Below are 27,370 nucleotides of genomic sequence, written 5' to 3'. Positions count from 1 at the left end.
AAACACTATCCTCAGAGCTTTGTATGTATTGGCACCTGTAATCCTCTCAAGAGCCCTGGGACAGGTATTAATAGCAAGCCTTATATTATAGATCAGGAAATCGAGGCACAGAGATATTAACTAATTTGCCTAGGGTCATAGAGTTGATATGCAGTAACCAAAAAATGAAAATAAGCAGGGTGATTCTTTAATCTCTAATCTGCCTCTCCTCATTTTAAAGGATAAATAATAGTATCTTTTAGAACATCTCACAGGATGGTTATGAGGAATAAATGAAATGATATGTATACAACTGTGTGAAAGTATAAAAAGCTTAAGAATATAAGACATCACTGAAAGGTGGTTCTACCAAAGGACACCATCCATTTCCTGAGGAAATCAGGACTTCCGTTTCCCTTTGGAGAGAAGTGTTTAAAAAAAAAAAAAAAAAAAGAGTTGGTGGAGAATCACTTTGGAGACCTCCCTCTACCACCAGAGGATGAATTATTTACCAGCAATATAACAAGGCATGCCTGGGAGCAAACTATTGATTTCAGTGCCCCTTTCTAATTCTGTATCTGGTTCTTTCTGTCATGAGGTGGCACATAACACACATGAGGCAAAGTCAGACGTAAATGACGTCTGGATGACTGTCACTGAGGAAGTGGCTAATTAGAAGTTGGCATTTTAATAAAAATAATAGCTGACATATATGATCCTGCTCTGCCCAGACCTTTAACCCTAATTAACACATTTAAATTTCAATCTGCTGAGCTCTGAGGAGTTATTTTTGTTTATTTTGCCTCAGAGGAAAATGGTGGTGAGGAGTTTAATGATTCCCTTAAGCCAAAGAGCCAATAAATGTAGCAGACAGAATTTGAACTAGCATCCCCTGATCCCAAAGCCTCTGCTTTTTCCACTGAGTTCCCTGGACTTGTTTTTTGTTTGTTTGTTTGTTTGTTTGTTTGTTTAATATTTATTCACCCTGGGTCAGTTTTAAAGGCCTTAAGAAATTACTGGAGAACAGAAATCTACATTGAGTACTTCAGAGGCCACATCTCCCTCTGTGGCCAATTACACCGCTAGATTTGCTTTGATGGACATTTCCTATAGAGTAAACAATCTCCTCTTATTTTCATCAGGAGGCACATTCTGATGTGTGCTTTGGGACCCTGGACCCATGGCTGCTATGATCGTGGGGAGGTCCAGCTTCTTAGCTCTTAGAAAGATAAACGATTTAACTTTTTATACCAACATGGATTGACACTTTGCGCAGTGCCATTTAAAATTCAGTACCTGTTGAGCCAACTAACAGATTAAAGAGAAAAAGATATTTATTCTCTGTTCATCTGAGAATGTCATATGCCTTAATCCTGTTAAACCACAGACCCCGCATTTAAATCTTGTTCCAAATCCTATTTCCAGAGTTGTGATGTTTGTGGGTGCTCGTGTCTTTGAAGGCATGGCAATAAAAATGAGAAGATTGATTTTCAAATCCATCAATATACACAAGAAACAAAAAAGCCACTGAATTAGCACATCCAAAGGACAAAGAATTAAAAAAAAAATTACCCACACAAAGCCCATCCAGGAGGTGACCCTTTTTTATTGGACTAATTACAAGGAAATCTAAAAGGGCAAGCTTTTATTAATCAAGCTCTTTTCACTCATCCATGAAGAACTGCTAGGCAGGAAGAAAGCAAAGAGACAGGGTGTTAATGTAAGCCTGATAATTAAATTCAGAATCCAGTGGATCAGAGGGAAGGGCATATACGGAAACGTCAGGTGGAGGTAAGAACTAGAACCCTAATCCCTCATAATACTATATGGTTTGTGGAAACAAGAGAAAAGGAAAGCCATCAAATACACATTTTAAAAGCATCAATAAAAGAGGCTACATTTAAGAGAAAAGTGAACAGTGAAAATAATACCACTGAGGCATTTTGTAACATCTTGTCTTCCAGAGCATAAAGAGCTTTGCTACATAATCTCCTCCATTTATTTTCATATCATTCTTGTGAAATATAGAGGCAAGAGCAGGCATGAGGGACTCGATCTTGCCCCAGATCACATAATTAGAGAGTGACAGAACAGGTCCCAAACCTCTGAAATTCAGGTCAGTATTTTACCATTATCCTTCAAACATTTTGTCCAATGTAATAATTCTAAGCAGAGAAAGGGTAGAAATGATGTAGCCAATGTTTAAAGATGTTTCTAACATGAAAAAAAATTCTTGTTGCCCTCTGAATCTGAATATTTCTACTTGTCATAAAGTACTGAATAACGGGCAGTCCGGGTGGCTCAGCGGTTTAGCGCCGCCTTCAGCCCAGGGTATGATCCTGGAGACCCCAGATCGAGTCCCACGTCGGGCTCCCTGCATGGAGCCTGCTTCTCCCTCTGCCTGTGTCTCTACCTCTCTATGCACCCCCCTCTGTGTGTGTCTCATGAATAAATAAATAAAATCTTAAAAAAAAAAAAAAACTAAATAAGGAATGAGAAACAGCCATGAAAAAGTGAAAGGGGAAACCACCCAAGTTGAGACCAGAGCTCTGATCCTAGCTTAAATTTGCAGTGCAATCTAAGCCTCAGACCGAGCCTGAGTTTTCCCACCGCCAAGATGAAGATGTTGAAAGAGATGATTTATTTCATTGATCAATACATATGCTTTAGCCGGCCGTGCCACATGCCGTGCTGGCAACCAGGAAACGATGATCCTCATGATGGAGGGTCTCCATCTAGAGATGGCAAGGTGGGAAGATAGACACACAGGTTAAAAAAAAAAAAGGATGACCATAAATGGTGATGAGGGTGATAGTGTGGTTCATACAGTGGCATATGATCAGAGAGGAAGAAGAGGTGGATGGAATGGGGGACTGCAGGGAAGGCTCTGCAGTAGAGAATTCCTAAACCGAATTTCTCAGAATTCGTTTTCCTGGTGAACAAGGTATTTTTGGAAAACCCACGTTCAGGGTGGCTGGAATGCAGGATCCACAGAGGCGGGAAAGCAGGAGTCTTGCAAAAGGCCTCCTTGTAAACTGTGCTTAGGGCTTGAGACTTCGGAACAACAGCAAGATCTGGTAGGATTACAAAGAGAAGAGCACCCCCCTTGCATTTTACAGAGATCACTGCAGGCATGGCAAGGACTGGATGCGCGCAGCGCCAGAAAGGGATCTGAATCCAAAGAGATCAGTTAGGCGTGTAGGTTAATAGTTCAGGCAAAAGATGCCGAGGGCATGGGGGATGAAGAGCCAACATTGGCGAGAAGTATTTAGGGGGAACAATGTTGGTTTGGGTAATCAAATGGATTTTGGTTTTGACAGAGTGGGAGTTACTATGAGGCTTCTGGCTTGGTTGAAAAATGAAGTTTTTGAAGAAAACTGGACCCGGAGAATATGAACAAATAGATGCTTATTCTAGTCCTGGTCTTAAGAAGTCAGGGGACTTGGTGTTTTGCAAAAAGATGCCTTCGTGTATCAAGAACTATTTATTCAGCTGAGATTGGATGTCTCACCAAGCAGCTCTGGGCAGGACAAATACTGGGGTAGGTGGCATTTTTAGGATGGGCCATTGCCAGTTGCCAGTATGCAGAGGCGGGGCCAAGAAATGATTGAAAACCTCACTGTTTGCACCATGAGGATGCACGCAGGCTGCAGTAGGTGCATTGCTACAGCTTCCGTCTGATTTACCTGTGGGTACCTGGAGCTCAACCACTCCACTTTAGAACCACCAACTGATACTTTGCAAAATTTTTAACTACAGATTTTCCTCATCTCAAAAACTTTTCTGTCCCTCAGCATCAAATACAGACATACACATGCTCCCCCTTAGGAAATATCATTCCGAAGCCAATGGTGCCCCAATCTGTACCTACAGACTTGCCTTCTTCTCTAAGCTCGTGGCAACAAGGACAACTTGCTCAGACAAAAACTAGGTGGTGCCCCTGATTCTTCTCTTTTCTTCATTTTCTTCCATAAGCAATAAGCTGCTGACACGGTCTTCAAAACATAAGCTAATTTCATCTCTCTTTCTCCAGTGATACCACTCTAAACCACCATCCTTTCTCCTCAACCACTCACTGCCCCAGGCCCTTTACTCATGCCCCTGCTTCTACTCTTGTAATCCTTACTCCCCAGAACAGCCAGAGTGAGCCTTGAAAATATGTATGTGATCATTTCATTCTCCTCCTATAGCTCTCATGACACCTAGACTGTAGACCATGTGCTTCTGTCCCAGCCAACTTCTCTGACCTTATTTGTTACGCCCAACCCTCACTCACTCTGGTATGTTCCCTGAATGTTCCAAATTCGTTCCCATCCTATGGCCTTTGTTTCTAGCACGTGGAATAATTTCCCCAAGATCTTCATACAGCTGGCTCCCTCTCATCCAGCTCCCAGCGTCTGTGTCACCTCCTCTCAAGAGGCTTCTTTCTGACCAAGCCTATCAGATGGCATCCCAGTCATCTCCACTCATCTCTCTGTTAAACTTTCATCAGGGTACTCATCACTACCAAACATCTGTTGGTTGTCTATTTCACTCTACTACATGCTAAGCTCTAGAAGGGCAGAGGCCCTGTTTATCTTTTTAAATACAGCATCCTCAGAATGCAGACGAGTGGCCAGATCATTGTGGGTGCCATGATTTTACAGAATGAGGGAACAAATGAACGAACACAAATACTCTGGCAAAGTGATGATGCTACTGAGTAAAAAATAATTTCTGGCAATTTCAAGTGTTCAGGTTTGTGAAAGTGATATAGAATGTAAATACTCAAATTGCAGCTTAAAATTGAGTACGGGCTAAGAGAAAGAGCAAAGATGGCAAGCCCACAAGGCAGCTAAGCAGAGAACAGATTCAGTTAATGTGTGCTAAGGCAGCAGTAGGATTTAAAATAAACAAGGAACACTCTGATTGCTATCCTCATTTTCTAAAAGGTATTGCCAGTATGTTCTGGTATTTTCTGGAAGTCCTTTTCCCCTGAAAACCATCATCACAATCATCAACCACATTCAATCAAGTCTCCCATTCAGGAGGGGAGAGAGGGCAGACATGTAAACTCACAGACATATTCTCTTCCTATTTTCTCGCTTCGCCATGCCAATTTTGTGTTTCTTTCGTACTACAGGAGGCACCCTTCACACAGCTGACATTTGCACATAGTGCCTGCTGGGGTTGTGCTCTATGGCAGGCCTGAAAAGAGGAATCGCAGGCCAAATGTGGCAGCCCAACATTTCTGGCTGTCTAGGCTTCTTTACGAGGGAGGCTTTTCTATTAAAAATGTCATCGCAACCTAATTTTTAAAAACATCAGTGCTATGTAGAGTCAGTTCCTTATACCCAAAATGAAAATGAGCCAATCTGCCTATTATTTTTGAGACTGGTGCTGTGTTCGTTTTAGGTTTCAGCTTCGCTTAGGTGAGTCTCAGGATCCCTTCCTCTGAATGGTATCCCTGGGACTCTCTGCTCTCATCTCAAAGATTTCTCTCCTACCTGCACTTCTCTGAGAGACAGGAGAGCACCAACCACATGATTCAATGCAAAGGTAGCCTTCCAGGAACTCTTGGTATACTATTAGAAAGAGATGGTGTGGATTATGGAAAATATATTCTCTATTAGGGAGGGTAATGAAGACTCTCTCAAATAACTGAGATCGTATGGTACAGGAGAAAGATTTCTGATGACTTCACATAAGTTTTTATGATCGAAAACAAGGTTATACTGTCTGCAGAAGTAGAAAAACCCACTAGGGTCAGCAATATTTCATAGGAAACACTGGCACACGGCCAACAGGGAAGGGGATAGAATGAGTCTAGTCCCACTTAGGGGTGAGGACTGAACCAAGGGGCTGCATTTCGGTTTTATGATACTATGACATCAACGTCTACTCTCCAGATCTTGAGTGTTCACAGCAGTCTCAGAATTTACCAACTTCTGCCTCTAGGTGGCAGCAATCTCCTTCTGCTCTCAACATGGTCCTCTTTGGCCTTTGTTCCCTGCCTCCACTCTAATTCCACACTTCCTTCCCTTCCCCAAATAAATACTTCACAGCCTGTAAACTTTGGGGAGGATTACTGTAAGCTACTTTCACTGTAAGAAATCAGTCCGTTCTTGCAGCTAAGCCACAGGGTTCTTCAAAGAGTACAAAATAATTCAGGTCTAAAGTGAAAAATAATAGAAAGCGATTTTCTTTTTCCGTACCTATCAACAGCAAACCCCAAGGAAAAGCAGTGTTCTCCTTTAGAGTCTTCTGAGGGAAAAAAAGGCCAAGAGGAGAGGAATGGGAAAACTGAAGGAACTGGAGGGATTTCAATTTTACAATAATGTTAATTTAATTTGATGGGTGATTTTAAATCAGTGCTTTTCTAAAGGATGTAATTTGCTATATCCACTTGTGAAGGCAGCCCAAATATAGTACAGGATGAGGAGAAAAGATTTAATGATCACACAAAATCGGTGACATACAGAGTTACCCTTCTGTTTATATGGCCTTCATAGGAACTAGGGTAAACTGGCTCCATCTATATCCTAAAAAGCTATAATTCCTACTTAGATGTAATGTGTGCCCTTTCTGGAGCATGGTCTTACCCACAGATACTCATCTACTCCGGGTTCTAAAATTATATTAAGAAGGACTCAAGAAAGCTGAAGTCAACTACAGCTTCATTTGAAGCTGTAACAGATGCTGGGCATATCAGAGATTCACGCAGGCGGTGGTAAAGATTCCTTTTAAGTAAAGCTGACATGTGGCTATGGGCTAAATACTTAGGGTTTATGAAACACAAGGTGATACCAAGAAGAGTATTACCTCTTTAGCACTCTTCCCTAGATCTAATTTGAACAGTTTGGGTCAGACACCACGCATTCATTTAATAGAAATACTGAAGTGCAAGAAGCATAAAGACTAATTTAGTTTAAGTGCCACATTTATACCAGAACCCAAGCTTGTTGACTCAAGCTTTACTCGTTCCATGGGAGGTTCTTCTGTTTTATGTATCTTATTACAATAACTATGTGTGTTTGGTTTTAAAGGCTACATTTTAAAATACACAATTCGAAGTAGGATTTCAGAGAAAATGGATGGTTTAGGGGGGGATTAGGCTAAAAAACTAAAAGTTTTAAGGAAAATGGGAGTCTATTTTGACTAACCATTGTTCTTATAACTTCTTGTAACCGTTCAATAATTGTTAACAAGATCTGAGACAAGCCACTTACTCTAGTTACAATTGCAGATTATCGTCACCATCCAAAATACAAGAAAAGGTAGGCTCCACAAAATAACATTGAAGTTCATTAACTACCTTGCATGGCAGCTTCTAGTTCACTGAATCACAGGCTGAGTCTATGGTGCTTGTTTATGAAGTGTGGTCTTCTTACCACTGATTGGTACCAGCATGGCCTCCTCCTCTGGGAAACTCATTACATGTGATCTTAGTGGGACTGTTGACCAAGGCACCCTTTCTCTCTTGGCCATGGGCTGGGAACCTGAATTGGGCTGGGGCCGATCAGACTCTGCCTCACTCTGTTGTGGTTTGGAAGAGGACATCAAGGAGCTGGAGCTGAGTCCCTTTAGGCCTACACCTGCTTATTGAATCCCATTCCAGGACCCTGGGTGCTGTCCTGCTTCCTGTGTCTCCTGGGGCCCAGCTCCACTGATTCATAACCCACCTCATGTCCTTTTCTATGAAGTTACCTTTTTGATCAAGTTGGCCAGACTCAGTCACTTTCTATTACTTCTGACAAAAGAACCTCACCTGATAAAGGAGACTAAGGTGAGTGAAAATTCAGACAAAGGCAATGGCTACCAGTAGACAGTGGGTTCCAACAGAGTCTGGAGCCCTTCAGCTCCCTATTTATTTTTAAGATTGATTTATTATTTTATTTCATTTTAATTAGTTAATTAATTTAGAGGGTGAGCAGACGGAGGGGCAGAGGGAAAGGGAGAGAATCCCAAGCTGACTCCCTGCTGAGCATGGAGCTGGAGCCGGGGCTCCATCACATGCCCTGGAGATCATGACCTGAGCTAAAAACAAGAGGAGCCAAAATCAAGAGTCCACAGTTAGAGGACTGAGGCACTCAGGTACCCTCCTCTAGCTCCTGCTTAACTGTGGGCCTAATGGAACAGGTGTGACTAAAACTGGTATGCTCTCGGCAGATATTAACTTTTTGGATAAATGTATCACATACTATCTATTGCTCTCTTAAAACTGATTAGAATATATTAATTATGAGGTTATTGATCCTCCCTTACATAACCAGTGCTGTACTAAGAAACATAATAAATAGCTAATTTTAAAGAAATGACTAGGAAACTTTATGAAAATCTAATAGTCAGCTGAGAAAAATCATAATACGGTGAGAATATATTTAATTTTGAAAGTGTTACTTCACTGTCCATGTACAAAGAAATCTCCACAGCTAGAAAGATGGTATTGCAAATATGACTGATAAATGAAGATCAAAATAGTACTGACACATCCAGCATTCTCACAGGGATAGCCCCTTAAGATCTATCATCCTGCAGTATTCCTAGCACTCGAGAATACAGTAGGATTTTTTATTGGGTCCCAATATTAGTCATTACATCTTTCAAATATCTATTTAGAAGACAACTATGATTAGCCAATGTTTCATTCCAAATAAATTCACTGAAAAATACTATGAATGACTGAAAAAGAATGTGACTTTTCTAGATATGGAGATTTCTCCATAAATATGTGGAACGTGAACTTACAATTATATAAAATAAGGTCTTTCTTCATTTTAATTTGATATATTAATTAAACATGGTTTGTACTGGTACTGTCAGAGACACACATTTTTTTCATACTGGAACACAGTTTTACTCTGTGTTATTCATTAATGACTGCTGCATACCCTTGTTCTTCATGTTTCCTATAACACATCATTATTTTAAAGTCCTACTTCTGAACAGGTTTAACAGGGAGGAGAATGTGATAGAGAATAATGCACACTGTACAATTTAAAACTCTATAAAAAGCTATGGTTTAAGTAGCTTCCCCAAAGTAACTTGTGATTTCAGATTGTGTAATTTGAAATATCCTTAACCAGCCTAAAAAGATAACAATTATCTGAAAAATATTATAAATCCCAGAATTATAAACAATTCACTTTTTTATTTTACTTTAGCTTACTTTGGATTTAATTTGCACTTCTTTTTCTGGTTTCCTAACATGGAACCTTAGATTAGATTACTGATTTGGGATCTTTCTTATTTTCTAATAAATAGATTTGATGCTACAAATTTCCTTCTAAGCACTGCTTTTGATGCATTTCACACATTTTGGTAAGTTGTGTCCTCATTTTCATTGACTTAAGAATATTTTTAAATTTCTTTTAAGTGATCTTCTGTGACCCCGTGTGTTATTTAGAAGTGTGTTGTTCAGTCTCCATGAATTTTTGGATTTTCCGAACAAGTCCTTTTGAATACTGAACTAATATTCCTTGGTTATGCTAAAATTAGATAATAAGGGGCACCTGGCTGGCTCAGTTGGTGGAGCATGTGACTCATGATCTCTGAGTTGTGAGTTCAAGTCCCACGCTGGGGTAGAGATTACTTAAATTAAAAAAAAAAAATTGTTAAGAAAAATAAAAAAAGGGGTGCCTGGGTGGCTCAGTGGTTGAGTGTCTGCCTTTGGCTCAGGGTGTGATCCTGTGATCCCGGGATTGAGTCCCACATCGGGCTCCCTGCATGGAGCCTGCTTCTCCCTCTGCCTGTGTCTCTGTCTCTCTCTCTATGTCTCTCATGAATAAATAAATAAAATCTTAAAAAAAATAAAAACAAAAAAATAAAATTAGTTAATAAAACAGAAATGTTTTATTACATGATAGTGGCACACCTCGACTACGGTGCTAGGAAGATCCCGGGAATCAATAGAGTCCAAAGACAGGCATTATAGGTTCTTCCATCAGGTTTTCAATAAGACACTAATGTGCTTCTGAGTAGCAAGCCAGGAAAAACAAACTCCTCTTGGACTTTAATAGAAAAATGTCTCAGAAGCGGTGACCTTTATGGCTCAGCATGATCTTATAGTCCTAATTTTTCTATAATTAAGAAAATAATTGCAGAAAATAACCTTCTTTAATTTTTTCCCCCAAACCATCTCTATTGTGACTGAAGCAATACTAGAGACAAAAACCAGCTGATACTAACAGGAATGTGAAACACTTTTATCATGAGGTTTCTTGCTGAAATTCTGGGTAATGGAGAATTCAGGAAAATTAGACCAAAGGTCCTTAATAAGGTCAACCTGAAAAACAATATACAAGTTCAAAGTACACATAATTGTTACCAAGTTATGAGGAGGTGGTGGAAGTAATTACAGAATTTAACAGCTGAAACTGGATTATAACATATCAAAAGATGTGAATTTGGAGGGAATTAAAATGTAGCAACACCCTGGAGGCACTTCTTTTCATTGTAATTCAGTATGAATACAGGGTACTTGCAAACTGGTTCACGATTACGTGAACTATGGCCCATTCTCCGAATCTGTTATCAAACACTGGAGAGAGCAAGCTTCCAAACTAAATCTAAAGGCAATGTGCTATTACTTATTTGCCAACAAGTATGGATTAAAAAAACCCATGAGGCCTGGCAGGCCATTCTGGAAACTACAATTTACACATATTAATGTCCGTACATATTATGATAATTTTTGCTCTGTAAACCAAGAAGCAAAGCGGTGGAATGCTCTGGTAATTAAATAACATAATCAATATTATCTATAAATAATGAGCATGCAAGGATCTATAGGATGCTGAGTAAGCACTCTGGCAAAGAGCAACTGCCATCTGTTGGGAGTGGGCTATGATGTCTTCATTAGGGCCATTCTTATATTTTCCTTCTCTCCCAGAATCACACCAGGGTTACAAGAATTTCCCAGAGAAAACCTTCTGCTTAACTGGTAATGAATTAAGTACCTACCTTACTTAATCATTAGCTCTACCCATAGGTAGCAACGTTACGGCAGCAGAAAAACGACTGGACAGGTTTGTAGAGACCTGAGTTTATGCCCATATCTGACATATTATCATGCTATCTTTGGGCCTCCATTTCTACATGTGGAAAGTGAGACAGTGAACTAAACTTGATGATGTTTACATTTCCTTCAGCTCTGAAATCGATTCCTACATTTGGAAATGCTCTGCCCCTCCCTCAAGGACTAAGTTCTCCATCAGCTTTCTGACAGGTTTCCAGTATTGACAATTCCAGTGCCTTCCTCTGTGAAGGCAAAAGTTTTAAACAAGAAGTGTTCTTATTTTTATGACAAAGATACATACTAGTTTCTTTCAGAAAGATTCTGTGAAATCACATCTAACTTTTGCAACTATGCATTTAAATATGAGTTCGTTGTAGCACTATACAGCCAACAATAAAACATCGCAGTGCAAAGTTTCTTTTCTACTATCTACAAAAATTTGTGACATGGAACTTTGTCATATCCAAATATGAAATGTGATTCACATTCAGAATGTGTCATAATTTGCATAGTTACACTATTAAAACTGGAGCCTCTTGGTGTATACAGCTATATCACATCTCAGGCATGTTGGTAAGAAATAAACCATAATTGAGACGGGTGGTAACAGCATCCAACTGGTTAGAACAAATTACTTCTATTTGCTGATAATTCCTGTTAATAATACTTTATTTTCTATGCCACTATATAAATAGCCCATAAAAATCTCTATTACGTAATGTCCACTGCCACTCTTGCATAAGAGCCCTCGATGGATGGTGTGGGTGCACAGCATAACCACCGCCATGATGATCACCAAAGAACAATATAAACCCAAGTCTTCTAAAACTTTAGGAAAATAGCAGGGTCAAGGCTGGAGTGACAAGAAGAGAAGGGTGAAAAGCTAAAAATGAGCATATACCAATGAATATGTCTTTGGAACACTGATCCAGGACATTTCTGGAGCCTTAAATCAACTTCAGAGACATTTCCCACTACATCTCTCCCTGTCCTGCTCCAACCTACACATACACACCAAACACAGGTTCCAGATGTCTATTACATTTTTGAGAATAAAAATACAGAGGGATGCACATGGAAACAGCCACTCTCTGCGGACTGATAGCAGAATATAATAGCTTCATACCAAAAGATCTGTAAAGAAAGTAAATCTATCTGCACATTCAACTCTCTAATAAACCGGTCGCACTTCCCCCCAATGGAACAAAATAGTTTTTCCTGCATTATTACATGCGAGAAAGAGTGGTAAATGCTCTACTCTAAAAAAGGTCTTTATAGTTATTGGAGAAAGGAAGGTATGATTACCTCTGCCTAGGATCAGTGGTGAAGGAAACAGACAGATGTGCCCATGAAAGAGAATGAAATTCACACGCTGAACCTCATAGGCTTCATCAATCTTCAAATCGACAAATATTACTATAGTGGGTGGCAGGGAGGGGAGAGCCATTCTAAGGGACGGAGTTTATGTCCAGCTGGATTGCTATCTTTGATTAATTGAATATTAAATGAGTTGTACAATGATCTCATGTTCTTTACAAGGGTGCTAACATATCTGTCATGAAGTTCTTATTGACATTCTTTAATCCCTGGAAGTTAGCAGATAGTTACAGCAAACCTGGCTCGATCCTAACATCTGTCACTGTACCCATTACATCCTGGTGCTTTCATCTCCTCCCTGGATGTACATTTGTTACCACATTTTCTTTCCATTCAAGCAGGTTTGTTTGCCTTGAACAGACTTTCTTTTCCACAGATTACTTCAGTTCCAGAGAGAAGAAATGCTGCCATAGGAATGAGGCCAGTGGATGCATCCTCTCATATTAACATTATGCAAAGGAAAACACTACTTAAAATTTTAAACTGTCTTTACTCAATAATAAACACTGGTTTCATAGCTCAACCACAGCCACTGACATTTATAACCTACCAATTGTCATGCATTTCCTATGCATAACTTATAAGTTCAAATCTTTTCATGTTTTAGTGAAGCTTTATTGCTTTTCTAATGAACAATGTTCTTTTAACTGATTGGAGCATTTGCTAACCCAACTTTACAAAATCATCCAGCATCACTCACATACAGTGTTTGCAGATCTAACTCAAACCAGAGCCAAGCTAGTGTCGAATTTATCTTATAATTCTAAATTATCCCAAACTTCTTTTGGGGGAAGTTCTTCTTTTTGGGAAACAGTCACTTTCCCTTTATCTCCATTGCTGGCGTGAGTATTTAAAGTTTCTGAATTTCCAGAGCCAATCTTTCACAAAGAAAAAGCAAGCGTTTATCACTGAACTACATGTAGATGCTGGGTGAGTCACTGGGCTTCTTCCTAGCCAGCTGATTTATTTCCATATACCAGTTGCATAGCATTTACTTCAGGAAAATTCAAAGTAGTGTATATATATATATATAAAATAGGAATTTTAACCAACTTACGACCAAATAAAGCACATGATTTAAATTCATGTATGTTCCTACTGTAGTTAATTTAGAAATGTCCCAGGTCCTTTAACACAAGTTTCAATATATAATGGAAGCAATAACTCAACCCTCTGCTTTTCCTACTAATTCTGGGTCTTTGCTCAGAAACCTTCTCTGGGATAGATTTTCTAAAAGTTCTCCTTCTTGATACTTTTTCTCTTCTGCACTATCCATTCTCGAATTGATCTTAAATAGAATTGATAACATTTTCCTCTGATATATTTCCTTAGTGCATTATCCACATTTCATTACGTATTATATGTTGTTTATATAACATTGTGTATTATATGTGCGACATCACACACACACACACACACACACGCATACACTACCCCTCCCTCACCTTCAAGAGAGCGAGCCCCTCGAGGACAGAAACCATGTTTTATTTATCTTTCTAATCTAGTGCTTTTCACAGTGCCAGGGACTGTAAATAAATGTTGCTGAATAAATAAAAGTTGAATTTTCTCAAGGCTAGTAGTAAAAATCCTTTTTGTTTTTCATGGATTACTTCTCTGGAGATAAAAGTGGTTTAAACTTACTAACCAAATAACATGCTATGAATTATGTAGGAACAAGTTACCATTACTCCAATACTTCAGAAAGGAAGCGTGAAGGAAAGAATATTTGTTATTTACTCAGTAATCCACATTTAGCCATTGAGAAATCAGTTGTTAGAAAATGGATATGCTAACTGGCAATGCTGTACTGTATTCCTTAGTTGATGTTACTCACTTGAACGTCTCATATTCTCTGTATGTTCTAAAGTTTCTTTAGTACAGTATGCCTTGTACTGAGAAGGAATATCAATTCTGTGCAGTCAAGAAAGAACCTGCTTCTCCTTTCCCTTTTGTGTAATGGGCATCAGCATTATTATTCTCTTAGCTTTCCAGGTTTAACAGGGGACAATATGCTTTAGCGACTGTGAAAAACCATGAAGGATGCCCCTGCTTTTAGACAGTGTAGAAGCAAATGGCTATATTCTCTGTGCTCCATTTCCCCCTCTGTGAAAAAGAAAAGCATAATATTTAACAACATCACCAAGCTATTGTGAGGGTTAATTAGATTTAATGGGGGAAGGGAGGTGAGTTGATTACACACTATTCAAATTCAAAGAATCATTATTTTGTGTCTAAAAATAATCCTGATTTAGGAATAAAATTAATTTGGAAGCTCAGTCTTTGGTAATCATCTTCCCATACTTAAAAAAAGCCATAGTTTTTAATCAAAATCCCATTCTAAATACAATCTAGTGAAGTACAAATGGAGATCTGTGAATTTCCATTCACTTTTTAAGTAATACGGTGCATGGTTCACTTTTTTTTTTCCTTTCTTTTTTTGAAGATATATTATGTGTAGAAAAGTTAATTTTTTGTAATGGAGTAAACAAATCTAGTACATTAATTTTTTGTTTCACAAGAAACATTTGTGAAACACTTTAAATTGCATCTTTAAAGAATTCATAGACAATGTTTTGTGACTGTAATAATTTTTCAGGTCATTTCTGATAAGTTCTATCTATCTATTTATTTCAAGAACTAGTCAGTCAAAGATCTTTGACCTGTGTTATAATCCCTGGACCTAATGAATGTTACCTTCCATGGGAAAGCAGATTTTACAGATGTGAGTAAGGATCTTGAGATGGAAGAGGATTCCAGGCTATGTAATGGGGCCTGAGGTACAATCACAAATGTCTTTGTAAAAGGAAGGCAGAAAGAGATTTCACCACAGAATGGAAGGATATAATGTGGTGACATGGGAAGCAGAGGGGGAAAGGTATGTGATGTGGGGCCGTAAGCCAAGCACTGAGAATAGCCTTTGTAAGACAGAAAAGGCCAGGAATGGATTCTCCTCTGGAGCCTCCAGAAGGAATCAACTGCACTGACACCTTGATTTAGCCCATAAGACTCCTTTTGAACTTCTGATCTCCAGAACTTTAAGAGAATAAATGTGTATTGTTTTAAGCCAAAAAGAGAGAGACAGAAGAAAGAAAAAGAAAACAAAAAGGTCTTCATTTGCCCTAAAATTAAAATAAAGAAAGAAAATCCCTGGATATTTATAGCTAAGATGAGAAAAAAAATCATCTAAATAGTAATCATCAAAATTAATGTAATAGATTAATTTACAATGAAAATCTTTATAAGAAGTGGAAAATGGTACCTGAGAAAAATCTGAGTTATTGCTTAAATCTCACTAGAAAACTTACAATATCTTCAACAAAAGAGAAACATTCTTTAAAAATATAACAGTGGATAATCCTGGAAAATATGCCATATCTGTTAGAAGAAAAATGTCTCAGTTTTTGATGAGTGAAGAGCTTTGGCTGAGAAGGCACTTTACTGCTTCTATTTAGAACTTTCCAAAGGAAAGGGAGACTATGTAATTCAGTTAGTAGAAATGTATTCTCTATTGAGAAGCAAAAATAATTCTCTTCTGTTTTAATACCACCCTATTAAGACTTTCCATAAGACTTACAAATTTTTATAACAGACTATATACTCACCAAGCAAACTTCTGATTATTCATTCGATTACCCCGGACCCTTGATACTGGGGACGGATGTACCCTGCAGGTAGATGAGAATAATCCAGTCATTAAAAAAAGCACATTCCCGATTACAAATGAACAAATGGAAAAAAAAAAAAAAAGAGCTGGTTTATATAAATGATCTCTTGCTTAATATAAAATGCCCCAGAACTTAATCACCTCTTAGTAAATGAACATAGTTAAATTCCTATGCATGCAAACCTGCATTCTCTTTCCTTTGGTACCACTTTTAACATAACAATGGCTTGTCGCAATGTTCACTGTGAGGACCTCCAAAACAGGATCACCAGTTTTAATCCAATGACAGATTCATTCAGTCCAACAAAAAGTTACTGACTAGCTAATCCCTGCCAGGTTTAGAAGTGGGTAAAATAATATAAGGTATGGTGTTTGCCTACAATGAGTCCCTTCTGCTACCTCTTTCCAGAAGTGATACAGAGACAGTACGTGCACAGACCAAGTCAACTATTGGATTTTAAGCCCTAAAAAGCAAGATAATGAAGGAGATCAGGATACACTATCCCAAAATATGCTATTTTGGCATAAGAATTATTATCAGCAGAAACCAAGTAAGAAACAGTAGACCTAGGAGGAACGCTCTACTTTCCCTTTATATGTGTAAAAAACAAGGACACGAATTTCCCTTTTGTAAAGGAAACTTTCCTTTGTAAAGGTGCCCCCCTCCCTGCACTTCCAATACCAGGAAGAAGAGTGCAACACACAACTCTTTATACCAGATGTGATACTGAGATAGGTCTGCATAAACAATCCTTATTTATCATTAGTTTCTCCCATCCTAGTCAATCCCCCCCTTTTCTTTTGACTAGTCACTTCTACACAATTTATCACTCTTTGTTAAAATGGTATAGAAGATCCAACTTTTACCACCCTTTTGAGTCACTCATCACAGAGCATTCCTGCAAGTATGCATGCTGCATATGTAAACAGGTTTTTCTTCCCCTCCTTTGCTAATCTGCCTTTTGTCAGTTTATTTATTTAGACTTTTGTCAGTTTAATTGCAAGCCTCAGACACAGAAAGTAGAAAGATAGAAGAAAAGGGTCTTGGTTTTCATTTTTTTTCCTCCCCCCACAGTAACTTCATCCAAATGTCCAGGAACAGAATCTGAGGCTGGGGGAAGAAGGAAGGGTTGACAGTTATTTCAAGGAGAAAGTTTTCTAGATGTGATGCTCTCTGTAGCTGGGTTTTGAGGAAGGTAGTCAATTCAAAAGCTGAGCTCAGCAATGGAGAAGTAAAAACGATATCGCCTTATAAATTTCCTGGGTTAGAGTCATCCACTGGAACAGCTTATATTTCCAAGAACTGCTGATATCTTCCAATCAGGAGCTAGCTGCTGAACCTCCACCCCTTTGTGGGTCGCTAACTGGCAACACAATACGTCTTACTTCCTGCTTCCTTGTGGCCAACTTCCTGCTTTGTTCTATCTTTACTGGAATTAGTGAGAACTAGGCAGTCTTTCAGCTTGTGTTATCGTTATGTCCCACACATCTTTCTTATTTATGGGAAGGAAAACAGAAATTGTAAACGGGTCTTTAAGTCTCATCAGAACCAACGGCTCCAAGGTTCATTAGAACTCAGTTCTCCATAGTTGTTTAGCAAGTGAAAATCATTTTAAAACAGATAGTACCATTCCAGCCCTGAAGAAGGGCCAAATGCAAACTTTCTGTAAATCCAGAGCCAGACTGCACTTTGCACTAGGAAGGCTTATTTCTTCCAACATCCCTTATTAACATTCTTTTCCTCACAGCACTTCTCAATGGCTGCTGCAGCTGAGCTGCTCAGCACAGATTTTCTGCTCTGCATGGGGGAGGGGATGTTAATTATGCAGAAAGATGGAGAGAGGCCAGACAGCCCCTCTGGTGAACTGTCTCATTCAAGCACGGCCCACTTCCTGCTGTTTTGCAGCTACAAGGATCACCTGTTGGTCTTGGCATCTGGCCAAACTGGGGCCTAGCGGAAATGACAGACTCAGCTAGAAATGAAAGCCAGCTCCTATTCCGGCACCCCAAATTGGGGAGAGAGAAAAAGCATGCAATAGAAACGCATAAGAATTATACAAAAGGTAGCGTGGCTCATTTTTTCTTCTCTTTTCTTATTTCTTTCAGTTGTTCTGCTTGGAATACAACCATCAAAACGGAATTATGAGTCAAAAAATATCTCCCCAACTAAATCTCCTGATCCAAGGGACATACAGGAAGTCATCCTAACCTTCCCTACAGCCTCACTAGGCTGTCAGAGTCCTACTACCTATATAAAGTTCTAAGGAGTGATAGACTGACTGCTCACGATTCTTTAATTCACTCCACATCCTTTATTCCTTTCTCCTTAACCTTCACATTTCCATTTATCGTAATTCCATCAGGTGAAGCTTGATGATGGAAGTATTCTCTTATTGATGCTTCTCATTCCATCTATCAGTGGAGAAAAACGAGCCCATTTAACTTATAATTACAGTATTCTTCTGGTATTTGTATCTTTTCATTGATCCATAGATCAAATACTGTAAGTCAGTAATTTTCTATCATGGTTTAACAATCTAAAAGAATATATGTGGATATGAACAAATAATTACATGGTTTCTTAAATTAAAACGGTAAAACAAGAAAGCTTTCCCCCACCCTACTGAAAAGGAGTAAACTGACAACACGGAGCATACTTCATTTGATAAAGTAGACAGACCATAAAGGTTTGCATTTCAGCTATCCCCAAATTTTACTTCTTCAAAAGGATACGCAGGGTTTTTGTGAGCTCAGGCTACACTGTGGCACTTCTGGCCATCGCCGCCCTTCTTTCCACATATAGCAGCCAGGCAGGTAGCAAAGTCAAAACCCCAGTAGGAGAAACCACCACCTAATCTGCATGTCATGCATTATTCATGACCTCCTGATTCCTGCACCTGCATCTAGGCAGGAAGCTTGCAGGGAATGTTCATTATTCTTCTCTTAGCCTCACACAGGCTCGATTACTGCTAAGCCACTTTGTTCTGTAACTAAGGGTTTCAGGCCTTAGTACTAACCGCTGGATATGAAAAGAAAAAAAATCGCCAAGCTAAAGAAAAGAGCAATTTGGGTTGTTGTGCAACATGCACTGAATCCTACAATGTGCTCTTCTGAGACTGACAGTTAATGTCAGATGGAAATGCTCACATTTGGTGATTTACATTACATAGAAAAAAAAGGAAGCCATACCATTAAGGCCATGTATACCAACTGTTCTATTTACATACACTTACTCATCTAAGGCAGACAGCATGTTTATAACTGTGCCCAACACAGGGCTTAATTTAGCTTCTCTGCTAAGCATGTGAGAACTTTTTAAATATCTTAATACAAAAATGGTTCTTCCTTCTTTGGATATAAGTTCCAAAGAATCTGACCCCCAAATCTTGTATTTTAATGACTAATATTTATAGTAAGTCAAGAGGATACAATCGCTCTGTTCTTCCTAAAGGTTTTATGAACCTTCCTTAATGGCTGGTGGCTGGAGGTAGGATGTGAAACGCAAATACTCAAATTACTGATTACTAATGAACTGCTGGGGGAGGATACCATCTTTCTTTTCACTATTCCCACTACAGAAAAGCTATGCCAACTTAAATTCAATCTTATAGTCCCAAATCAAATTAGAAATGATGTGGTTAAGAGTACAAACTGTGGAAACAGCCTGCCTGGGATTGAATTCCAGCTCCACCATTTACCAAGAGAGTCATGTCATCTTAGGGCAAGTTACCTAACCTCTCTGGGCTTCAATTTTCTCATCTGTACAAATGGAGGCAGTAATGTCAGCCACCTCCAAGGGCTGTGAGAGTTAAATGAGTTAATAGTTGTAAAGTGTTCAGAACAGTGCTTGGTACTCAGGAAGCAGTCAATACATGTTGGCTATTATCACCAGCAGTGTTGATTGGATTGGAAAGGATGGAAGATGAACCTGGAATATCCAATTAATTCCAGAGGATTGAGACAACAAATGTGCTTTAGAGACCTGCAGTCTTTAACTACCATGCTTATATGACTTCACTAAAGGCAAGGAAATAACAAAGAGAAATGAACCCATGTAGAGTAATAAGAACCAACTACTGTGGTTTCTAAGGTATGGCTTACTCCCCGACATCTAATTTTTCTGTTCTTTATTAGAAGATCTATCTTCTGTTTACTAAATTGCATCATAGTTCAGTTACGTCCCATTCAAGAACAAGTCAGTAATCACACCAATACACAATCATTCCATTTACTAACCCAGCTATGTGCCAGATACCATACTAAGTACATCAGACACATTACCTTATTTTATCCTCATAATCTTATTATCCACATTTCTTTGAGAAAATAGCTTAGAAGAGTTAAGTAACTTGCCAGGGTGACATAGCTAGTGAACAGCAAAATTGGAACTCTAACAGTATGTCTGACTTGTCTTACTTCACATTATCATCCAATCCTATGAACTCATATATATTCCTCCTACACTACCCGAAAGGATGCAATAAAATGAATTAGTACCAGGGGTTTTAATGAGAGATTTTGTATTTATTGAAGGCCATTTGAATATGTTATAGTTTAAGTAAATGCAAAGTGAAAGTACTAGTTTTCCTGACCTAAATTTGGCACTGGACGAAATATTAAGCATGCAAGTGCTCACAAGAAAGTCACAGTAATGTAACTACTGACCTCCCTTCAACTGATTATGAAAATTTCTTGTGTTGCTATTTAAATACATAATACACCACACATGTAAGTTTTAGATGGTATAATTAATTCTAACTATGCCCACTTCCTTGCTTCCCATTTTTTCTAGAACCCAATTCAATCTAATTTCAAAGATGAAACCATCTTTGTCATGGGGATCAATGGCCTCCATGTTTTCAAATCTAACAGTTAATTCTCAGTCCTCATCTCCTCAAACTCTCAGTACTAACTGATGTAGCAGATCATTCCATCCTGAAAAGCTTTCTTGGCTCAGTATCAGGGAAATTCTTCTGCCTTTCCTCCTCTTCCTTTTTTTTTTTTTTTTTTTTTATTTAAACTTTGTGTGAACCTTTCTCTTCTCATTTGTCTGGACCATAAATGTTGGCGTGGCCTGGGCATAACCATAGAAGGGATATCGTCCCTTCTGTAGGCCTTATGTGCCATCCATATTATAACTCAAATTTCTATCTCCAGCCTAATCTCTAGATCTTCTCTGAAAACTAGACTCGGGTTTTGCAATCACATCTTTTTCAAAACAAAATTTTTAAAGGTGTTTCTTTCCTTATCTTCCCAGATGTAAAATGGCAGCATCATTCACCTAGTGGCAATGTTGGAATAATACTAGGGTCCCTTTATGCTCTCATTCCTATGTTCGAATGCCTACTTAATACTGAGAAAAAACAGAATAACCTATAAGTTCACAGACCAATAAAATATTTTTTGTAGGTAATTACTCATCTAGCAAGAGTACAGATTTTCATTATCAAGATCATGGGCAGTTACAATGTACAAATATTTTCCACTCTTTAGTCCATTTTTACAATTTTATAATAAAATTATTAGCCCATATTTTTATCCATAAATTGTTTCATTTATTCAATATAATACACACTTTAACACCTTGGTTTACTACATTTGTGGAAGGACAGATTAATCTAGAAATAATTCCACAGTAATTTGTAAATATCAGAATTTTCCCGTGCACAATCACATGAGAGATAATTTTATTTTTATTTTATTTTTTTAAAGATTTTATTTATTATTTATGAGAGACACAGACAGAGGCAGAGACATATACAGAAAGAGAAGCAGGCTCCTGCAGGGAGCCTGACGTGGTACTTGGATCCCAGGACCCTGGGATCATGTCCTGAGTCGAAGGCAGACATTCAAGCACTGAGACACCCAGGCATCTCGAGAGACAATTTTAAAGTAATTCTTGGTATTGCTTCCTTCTTATACATAGTTGTACTCAATACAAGTTCTCATGATTGCTCAGGTTAGTTTGGATGTTTTACTCAACAATACATGCACTATACTTGACCAAATAAAAATGTATGATTCCAGCATTTAAATTAAGTGAGCCCTATTTATTCTCAGCTTTTATCAAGCTAGTGATTAGATGACCATTAGCAATGACATCTATTTTTTAAAGGTTCTTTTTTCCCTCTCATTATACTGTAGTCTCTCTCTCTCTTCTGCAAAGCCACTGATGTTATTTTTAGAAGAGTGGCCTAACCTTAAACATCATACTGAATTAACATAATTTTTTTACTGTTTACTTACAACTGCATAAATTTTGTTAAAAATGTAGTGTTTTGAAGGGAACAACATGTATTTCTGCTATATATAAACAGAATGAGGGATTCTAGAAAGAGACCATTTGGTTTGCACAATTACATCATATTAATTAATCCCAGCCTCATCGCTCAGCATCTCCAACTTGCTCTCTCTCTGTCAGTGACACTGAAGATTCTCTGCCTTCTCTTACTACCTGGTTAGCAGATGTTCAATTCTAAGAAGCCATCCCAATCTCCAGGTCTAGGTCAACTTGCACTAAGTTCTCTCAGCACGTGTACTTAGCACATGGTAACTGAGGATGACACTTGTTTGTATGTTTAGTTTATTTTGTCTGTCTCTACAAATGGACAGTACGCTTTAAGGGGGACAAGGGAGCTTTTCTTTTTTTGCTCACTGTCCTATCTCTATTACCTGACACAAAATGGGCACTCAACAAATAATTACTGCTTGATTAGACCAGTTTCCCTACTAGACTATAACTTCTGGGATGGATGGCAATGGTCATGTCTAAGTCACCACTGCATCCTCAGAGCTCAGTATATAATTATTAGCAAATAAACGTGGGACTAAGGAGTTAGTAACTGGGGCAGTCAGCTGGAGAACACTAATATCAATCTTTACTGCTCAGAGCCATATATGCATCACTCACATCTTCAACCAACATTTATTGTATACCTACTACTTATTCATTAATTCAAATATTAATTGGACCTCTATTGTGTCAGACACCATTGTAAGTTCTTCAAAACTGTGAAATGTGCTGGATGAGGGAATATTACATCTACACAAACATGATACGACCTAAGGGAGTGTGCAGTACAACCATGAGTTTGGACAATAAATGGCCAAGGTAGCAGATAAAAGGGGCGTCTGAATTAATTGAGCTTTGGAGGAGACCTGGAAGTTATTACCCTAGGAAATATGGAGAGGCATTGAAGGGTAGAAATGTCCAAGACCAAAACTAAAAATTGTTCTGGGTGACTAGAGTAAAGGGTTTGGCAGGTCGGTAGGGGAAGGAGATTTTGTAGTAATAGGGCTTGATCAGGGAAGATCTTGTGTACTATGCTAAACAGTTAACTCAAAGAGTTAAAGGACAATGACCAAAGGCTTTTGAAGTCAGAACTGACACAATCAACTTTGTGTACTAGAAAAGTCACATTGGCAGGAGGGTAGAGAGTGGTCTGAAGAGAATGAATCATTACGCAGGAAGAATCACTGGAGGTCTACTATACAAATGTTGCCAAAGCAGGATCTAAGATGGCAGCAGTGGGCAGAGAGGAGCAGGAATGGAGAAAGAGTAAGATTAAGACAGATATATAATAAATTAGGTGTTATCCCTGGGACTTGGTGTAAATATGTATAAGATGTGGGGGACAAGGCAAAATAAGGGAACAATTTTTGGCTAACATCGAGAGCTGTGAGTTAAGTGATTAGAGGAGCCAGTATAAGGAATAAAGGTTATGTTTGGGGATTAATTTCAAGAAGAGAGCTGGAGATGTGGGCATCCTTACCAGGTAAATGGTCATTGAGGCCTGAATATCTTGGAGGCACAATTTAAGTGAGAAAAGCAGCAGACCATGGTCTGGACACCAGGAAACTCCACATCTTCTTCCATGACTTTTATTATTATTTTTAAGAGATTTATTTGAGAGAGAGAGCGCATGCATAGGGCAGGACAGAGGGAGAGGGAAAAGGAGGAGAGTAGAGACTGTGCTAAGCACAGAGCCCAATGCAGGGGCTCGATCTCACAACCCTGAGATCATGACCTGCATGGAAATCAAGAGTCAACGCTTAACCAACTGAGCCAAATAGGGGCCCCTTTCTTGCATGACTTTAAACCTCTCCCCCTACTCATCCAGGGAATGCTAGAGATCCCCACTTATTGACAGGAAGCTGGGAGCTTCATGACTCAACTTAGGCTCATAAGATCTCATAACCAATATTAAGAGAGGTAAAACATGATCTCTTCTCCCTTTCCCTTGATATTAGAAAAGCCAAAAATAATCTGTTTTCCCTTCAGTGTTGCCTTGGACAGTAAATGTCCCCAACATCAATTCTGTCAAGTAACCCAGGAAACACAGAGCCATCCCTGATTGAACTTCTCTCCTACTCTCAGGCCTGTCCACTACACTGCCTCTGTTCTACCCACTTTTCATTTCCATAGCCACTGACCTATTTTAACTCACACCTGTCTCTTAGCAGCACCACTCCCAAAATCTCTCCCAATCCATTTTCTGCATTAGAGCCACAGTGATATATTTAAAAAGCAAATCTGTTCTTCTCACTCCGCTGTCCCTTTAGTGGCTTTTCATTGCTCTTGATATAGACCTAAATCTCAGCTTGGCCTACCTGCCAATGATCTGGCCCCCGCTCACCTCTCCAGCTTCACTTTCCCACAATAACACCCTTCCTCACACCCTACTCTCTGTGATCCAGTCACCCTGGCCTCCTTTTAGCTTCTCTCTCGGCTCAGTGCCTCCAAATCTGTTGTTCCTTTTTTTTTTTTTTTTTTATGGTTTTATTTATTTAAGTCATCTCTATACCCAATATGGGGCTCAAACTCATGACCCCATGATCATGAATTGCATGCTCTTGGACTGAACCAGGTGCCCCTGAGTTGTTCCTTTTGCACAGGATCTCCCACACAGCTCCATCACCTCCGTAACTCTTCTTCATTCTCATCTCTTAGCTCAAATACCACTTTGCTTTTCTTGACTGGCCAAACTGGACCATGTCTCTATGTTACAGACTCCCAATATACCTGCCATTAGTCCTTCACAGTTCATATCAGGCTTATATACAGTTTATACAAGTGATTATTTGGTGGAGCGCTTGGGTGGCACAGTCAGGTTAAGTGTTTGATTCTTGATTTCGGCTCAGGTCATGATCTCAGGGTCCTGAGATGGACCCCAGAGTTAGACTCTGTGCTCAGTGGGGAGTCTGCTTAAGACCCTCTCCCTCTGCACCTCCCCCTCCTCCTGTACCCATGTGTGCTGTCTCTGAAATAAATAAAATCTTTTTTTTAAAAAAAGTGATTATTGGACAAAAAGCAGCAACTATTTCTCCTTTGCTTTCCACTATATGCCCAGTAACAAGCCCTACATCGGGTATAAAGTAGGCATATGCTAAATATTGCTCTGTGAATAAAAGGGGATAATGGGAACTCATAATGGTAGCCTTTTTATTCTTCTTAAGATTTGTTCTTGCATTATCTGGAAAAATAAATAAGTAAATACACATAATAATTTAATATTTAGTGTTTATTATATTTACCCTTAATATATATTACAGATGAAGTACAAAAGTAGAAAGGACAGTGAGTGAAAAGTGATGTGGCCTGGGTGTCATCTGAAAGAAGCTTTGGCCCCCGCCAGGAGATGGGTTTTTTAGATCCACATTGGCCTGCGTGCAGTGCAGTGGGCACGCAGGACCCATCTTAGGCCAGGATGCCAAAGCAGATGCGTCCCTTACTTCCTCACCTCTGGAGAAATCTGTGCAAGAGTAGTGGACATGGTGAAGAGACTTGTGACATTCACCTGAAGTATTCAGTTTAGTGCTGATTGGGTAAGAATTTCTTGGTTTGCATTAACGGTACTATCATCATGTAAGAAGGCAGCAATAGGGAAGCCAAGTTAAAGGTATCTGTGAGCTCACTACAGTATTTTTGCAACTTTTAACTCCAAAAATCATTTCAAAATAAAACATTTTAAAGTGTTCTTCCTTTGTGGGATAAGAATATAAGCAATACAGATTGTCTAAAACTACTTTTTTTCCTATTTTACTTAGTGATGTATTTCTTCATTCTGATAATATTCATTATATATGCACTGATAAACAAAGAGTATATGTGTGTGTATACATTTCTTGCACACTTTTTTTTTTTTCAAGCAAATAAACTCCTCGTCAATTCTACTACTTTGCCACCGTGGTTTTTACATGCGTTGGGCACAGAATTACTAATAGCAGGAATGTTAAAAAGTGGTACGAAGAAAGGAGTAAAAGAAAAAAAGACATGCTACAAGGTTAATAGAAATAATGCCATGATGAGATTGTGGGGCGGGGGGGGGGGGGAATTTAGATTATGTCCAACAACATAATTGTCCAGCAACAATTTACATTGTGGAACCAACATTTATCCAGGTGACACAGATCCCAAATTCCTTCTTTAATCTGAGATACCCTGATAATTGCTTCAATTTTCCACTTCATTTTGCATGTATGTAAGTATGATGTATTATTTTTTCAGTGTTCCGTGTACGGTGCATTAAGATTCCTGTCCTTTAACATGTGAACTGAAATCCTTTGATTTCGTTGTTAGTGTGGACTGAGTTGGAGGAATTTCATGAACTGAAAGACACTCTGATTGGTGGTTATTCTATTAGTCACACCAGTAATGTCTTTTATTTAGTGTGCTCTGTCGAGAAAGAAGAGTAAGCGGCTGAAGAATCACTTCAAACGCTTTTACTGCCTCTGGCTGCATTAATTTTGAGATACCTCATTTAGGCTGAAAAAGGAGGCAAAGTTAAAGTATGTAATATGGGCTTTTTGTCACCCCAAATTGGATCTATTACAATTTAGCATTCTCTCAAGAAAGTGTTATAGCTCACAAGGCTGTACCATTTTTTCTTTGAGTAGGACAAAATTCTGTATCATTTTGTTCACAAGCATAATGAAAATGGCATAAACTAGGCTCTAAAGATGATAAGCCATCTCTAAGGAGAAAATGTAGCTTACATTTCACTGATAGTAAAATTTCAAATATAGAAAGCCTCCAATCTGGTAATTATATGTAGCCATTGTCTTTAATTATTTTAAATAATGTGTCTAAAAGAAATGAATGTACATATTTGTGTATGTGTGTGTAAATCCTGATATGCTTTTCTTTAAGTGGACACCAAATAGACCAAAGGGAATGGTATGCAACAGAGGGATTCAGGACTAATCACAGAGTAGTCTGATCTGTAGACAGCTGTAGAGGATGCTCTCTTACTGTCAAAACCAATGGTCAAGAAGCTGGAGGACTTTAAGGCAAAGGAGCCAGGAACTGATCAGCTAGGTCTTGCAGAGACACTTCATTTTAGAATCTGGCATCT

The 27,370-nt window shown here is 38.7% G+C and overlaps 1 protein-coding gene across 17 annotated transcripts in view; it reads right to left on the bottom strand.

The window, feature by feature from the left end:
• The window catches only part of KLF12 (KLF transcription factor 12), a 590,400-nt gene that overhangs the window by 59,165 nt on the left and 503,865 nt on the right, over positions 1–27,370 (bottom strand). For all 17 annotated transcript variants that reach the window (XR_012009964.1, XR_012009965.1, XM_072782791.1 and 14 more), the window contains one exon: positions 15,955–16,017. Coding sequence is in view for 15 of the 17 variants with exons in the window: in XM_072782791.1 (XP_072638892.1) it covers positions 15,955–16,017 (63 nt within the window). In the remaining 2 variants the exon portion in view is untranslated. The remainder of the gene's footprint in view (positions 1–15,954; positions 16,018–27,370) is intronic.

This window comes from Canis lupus, chromosome 17 (assembly GCF_048164855.1).
Source record: "Canis lupus baileyi chromosome 17, mCanLup2.hap1, whole genome shotgun sequence".
In the NCBI taxonomy this organism is placed as follows: Eukaryota; Metazoa; Chordata; class Mammalia; order Carnivora; family Canidae; genus Canis; species Canis lupus.
Note: the sequence above shows the minus strand (reverse complement) of the source record. Positions and strands in the feature narration are given on the sequence as shown.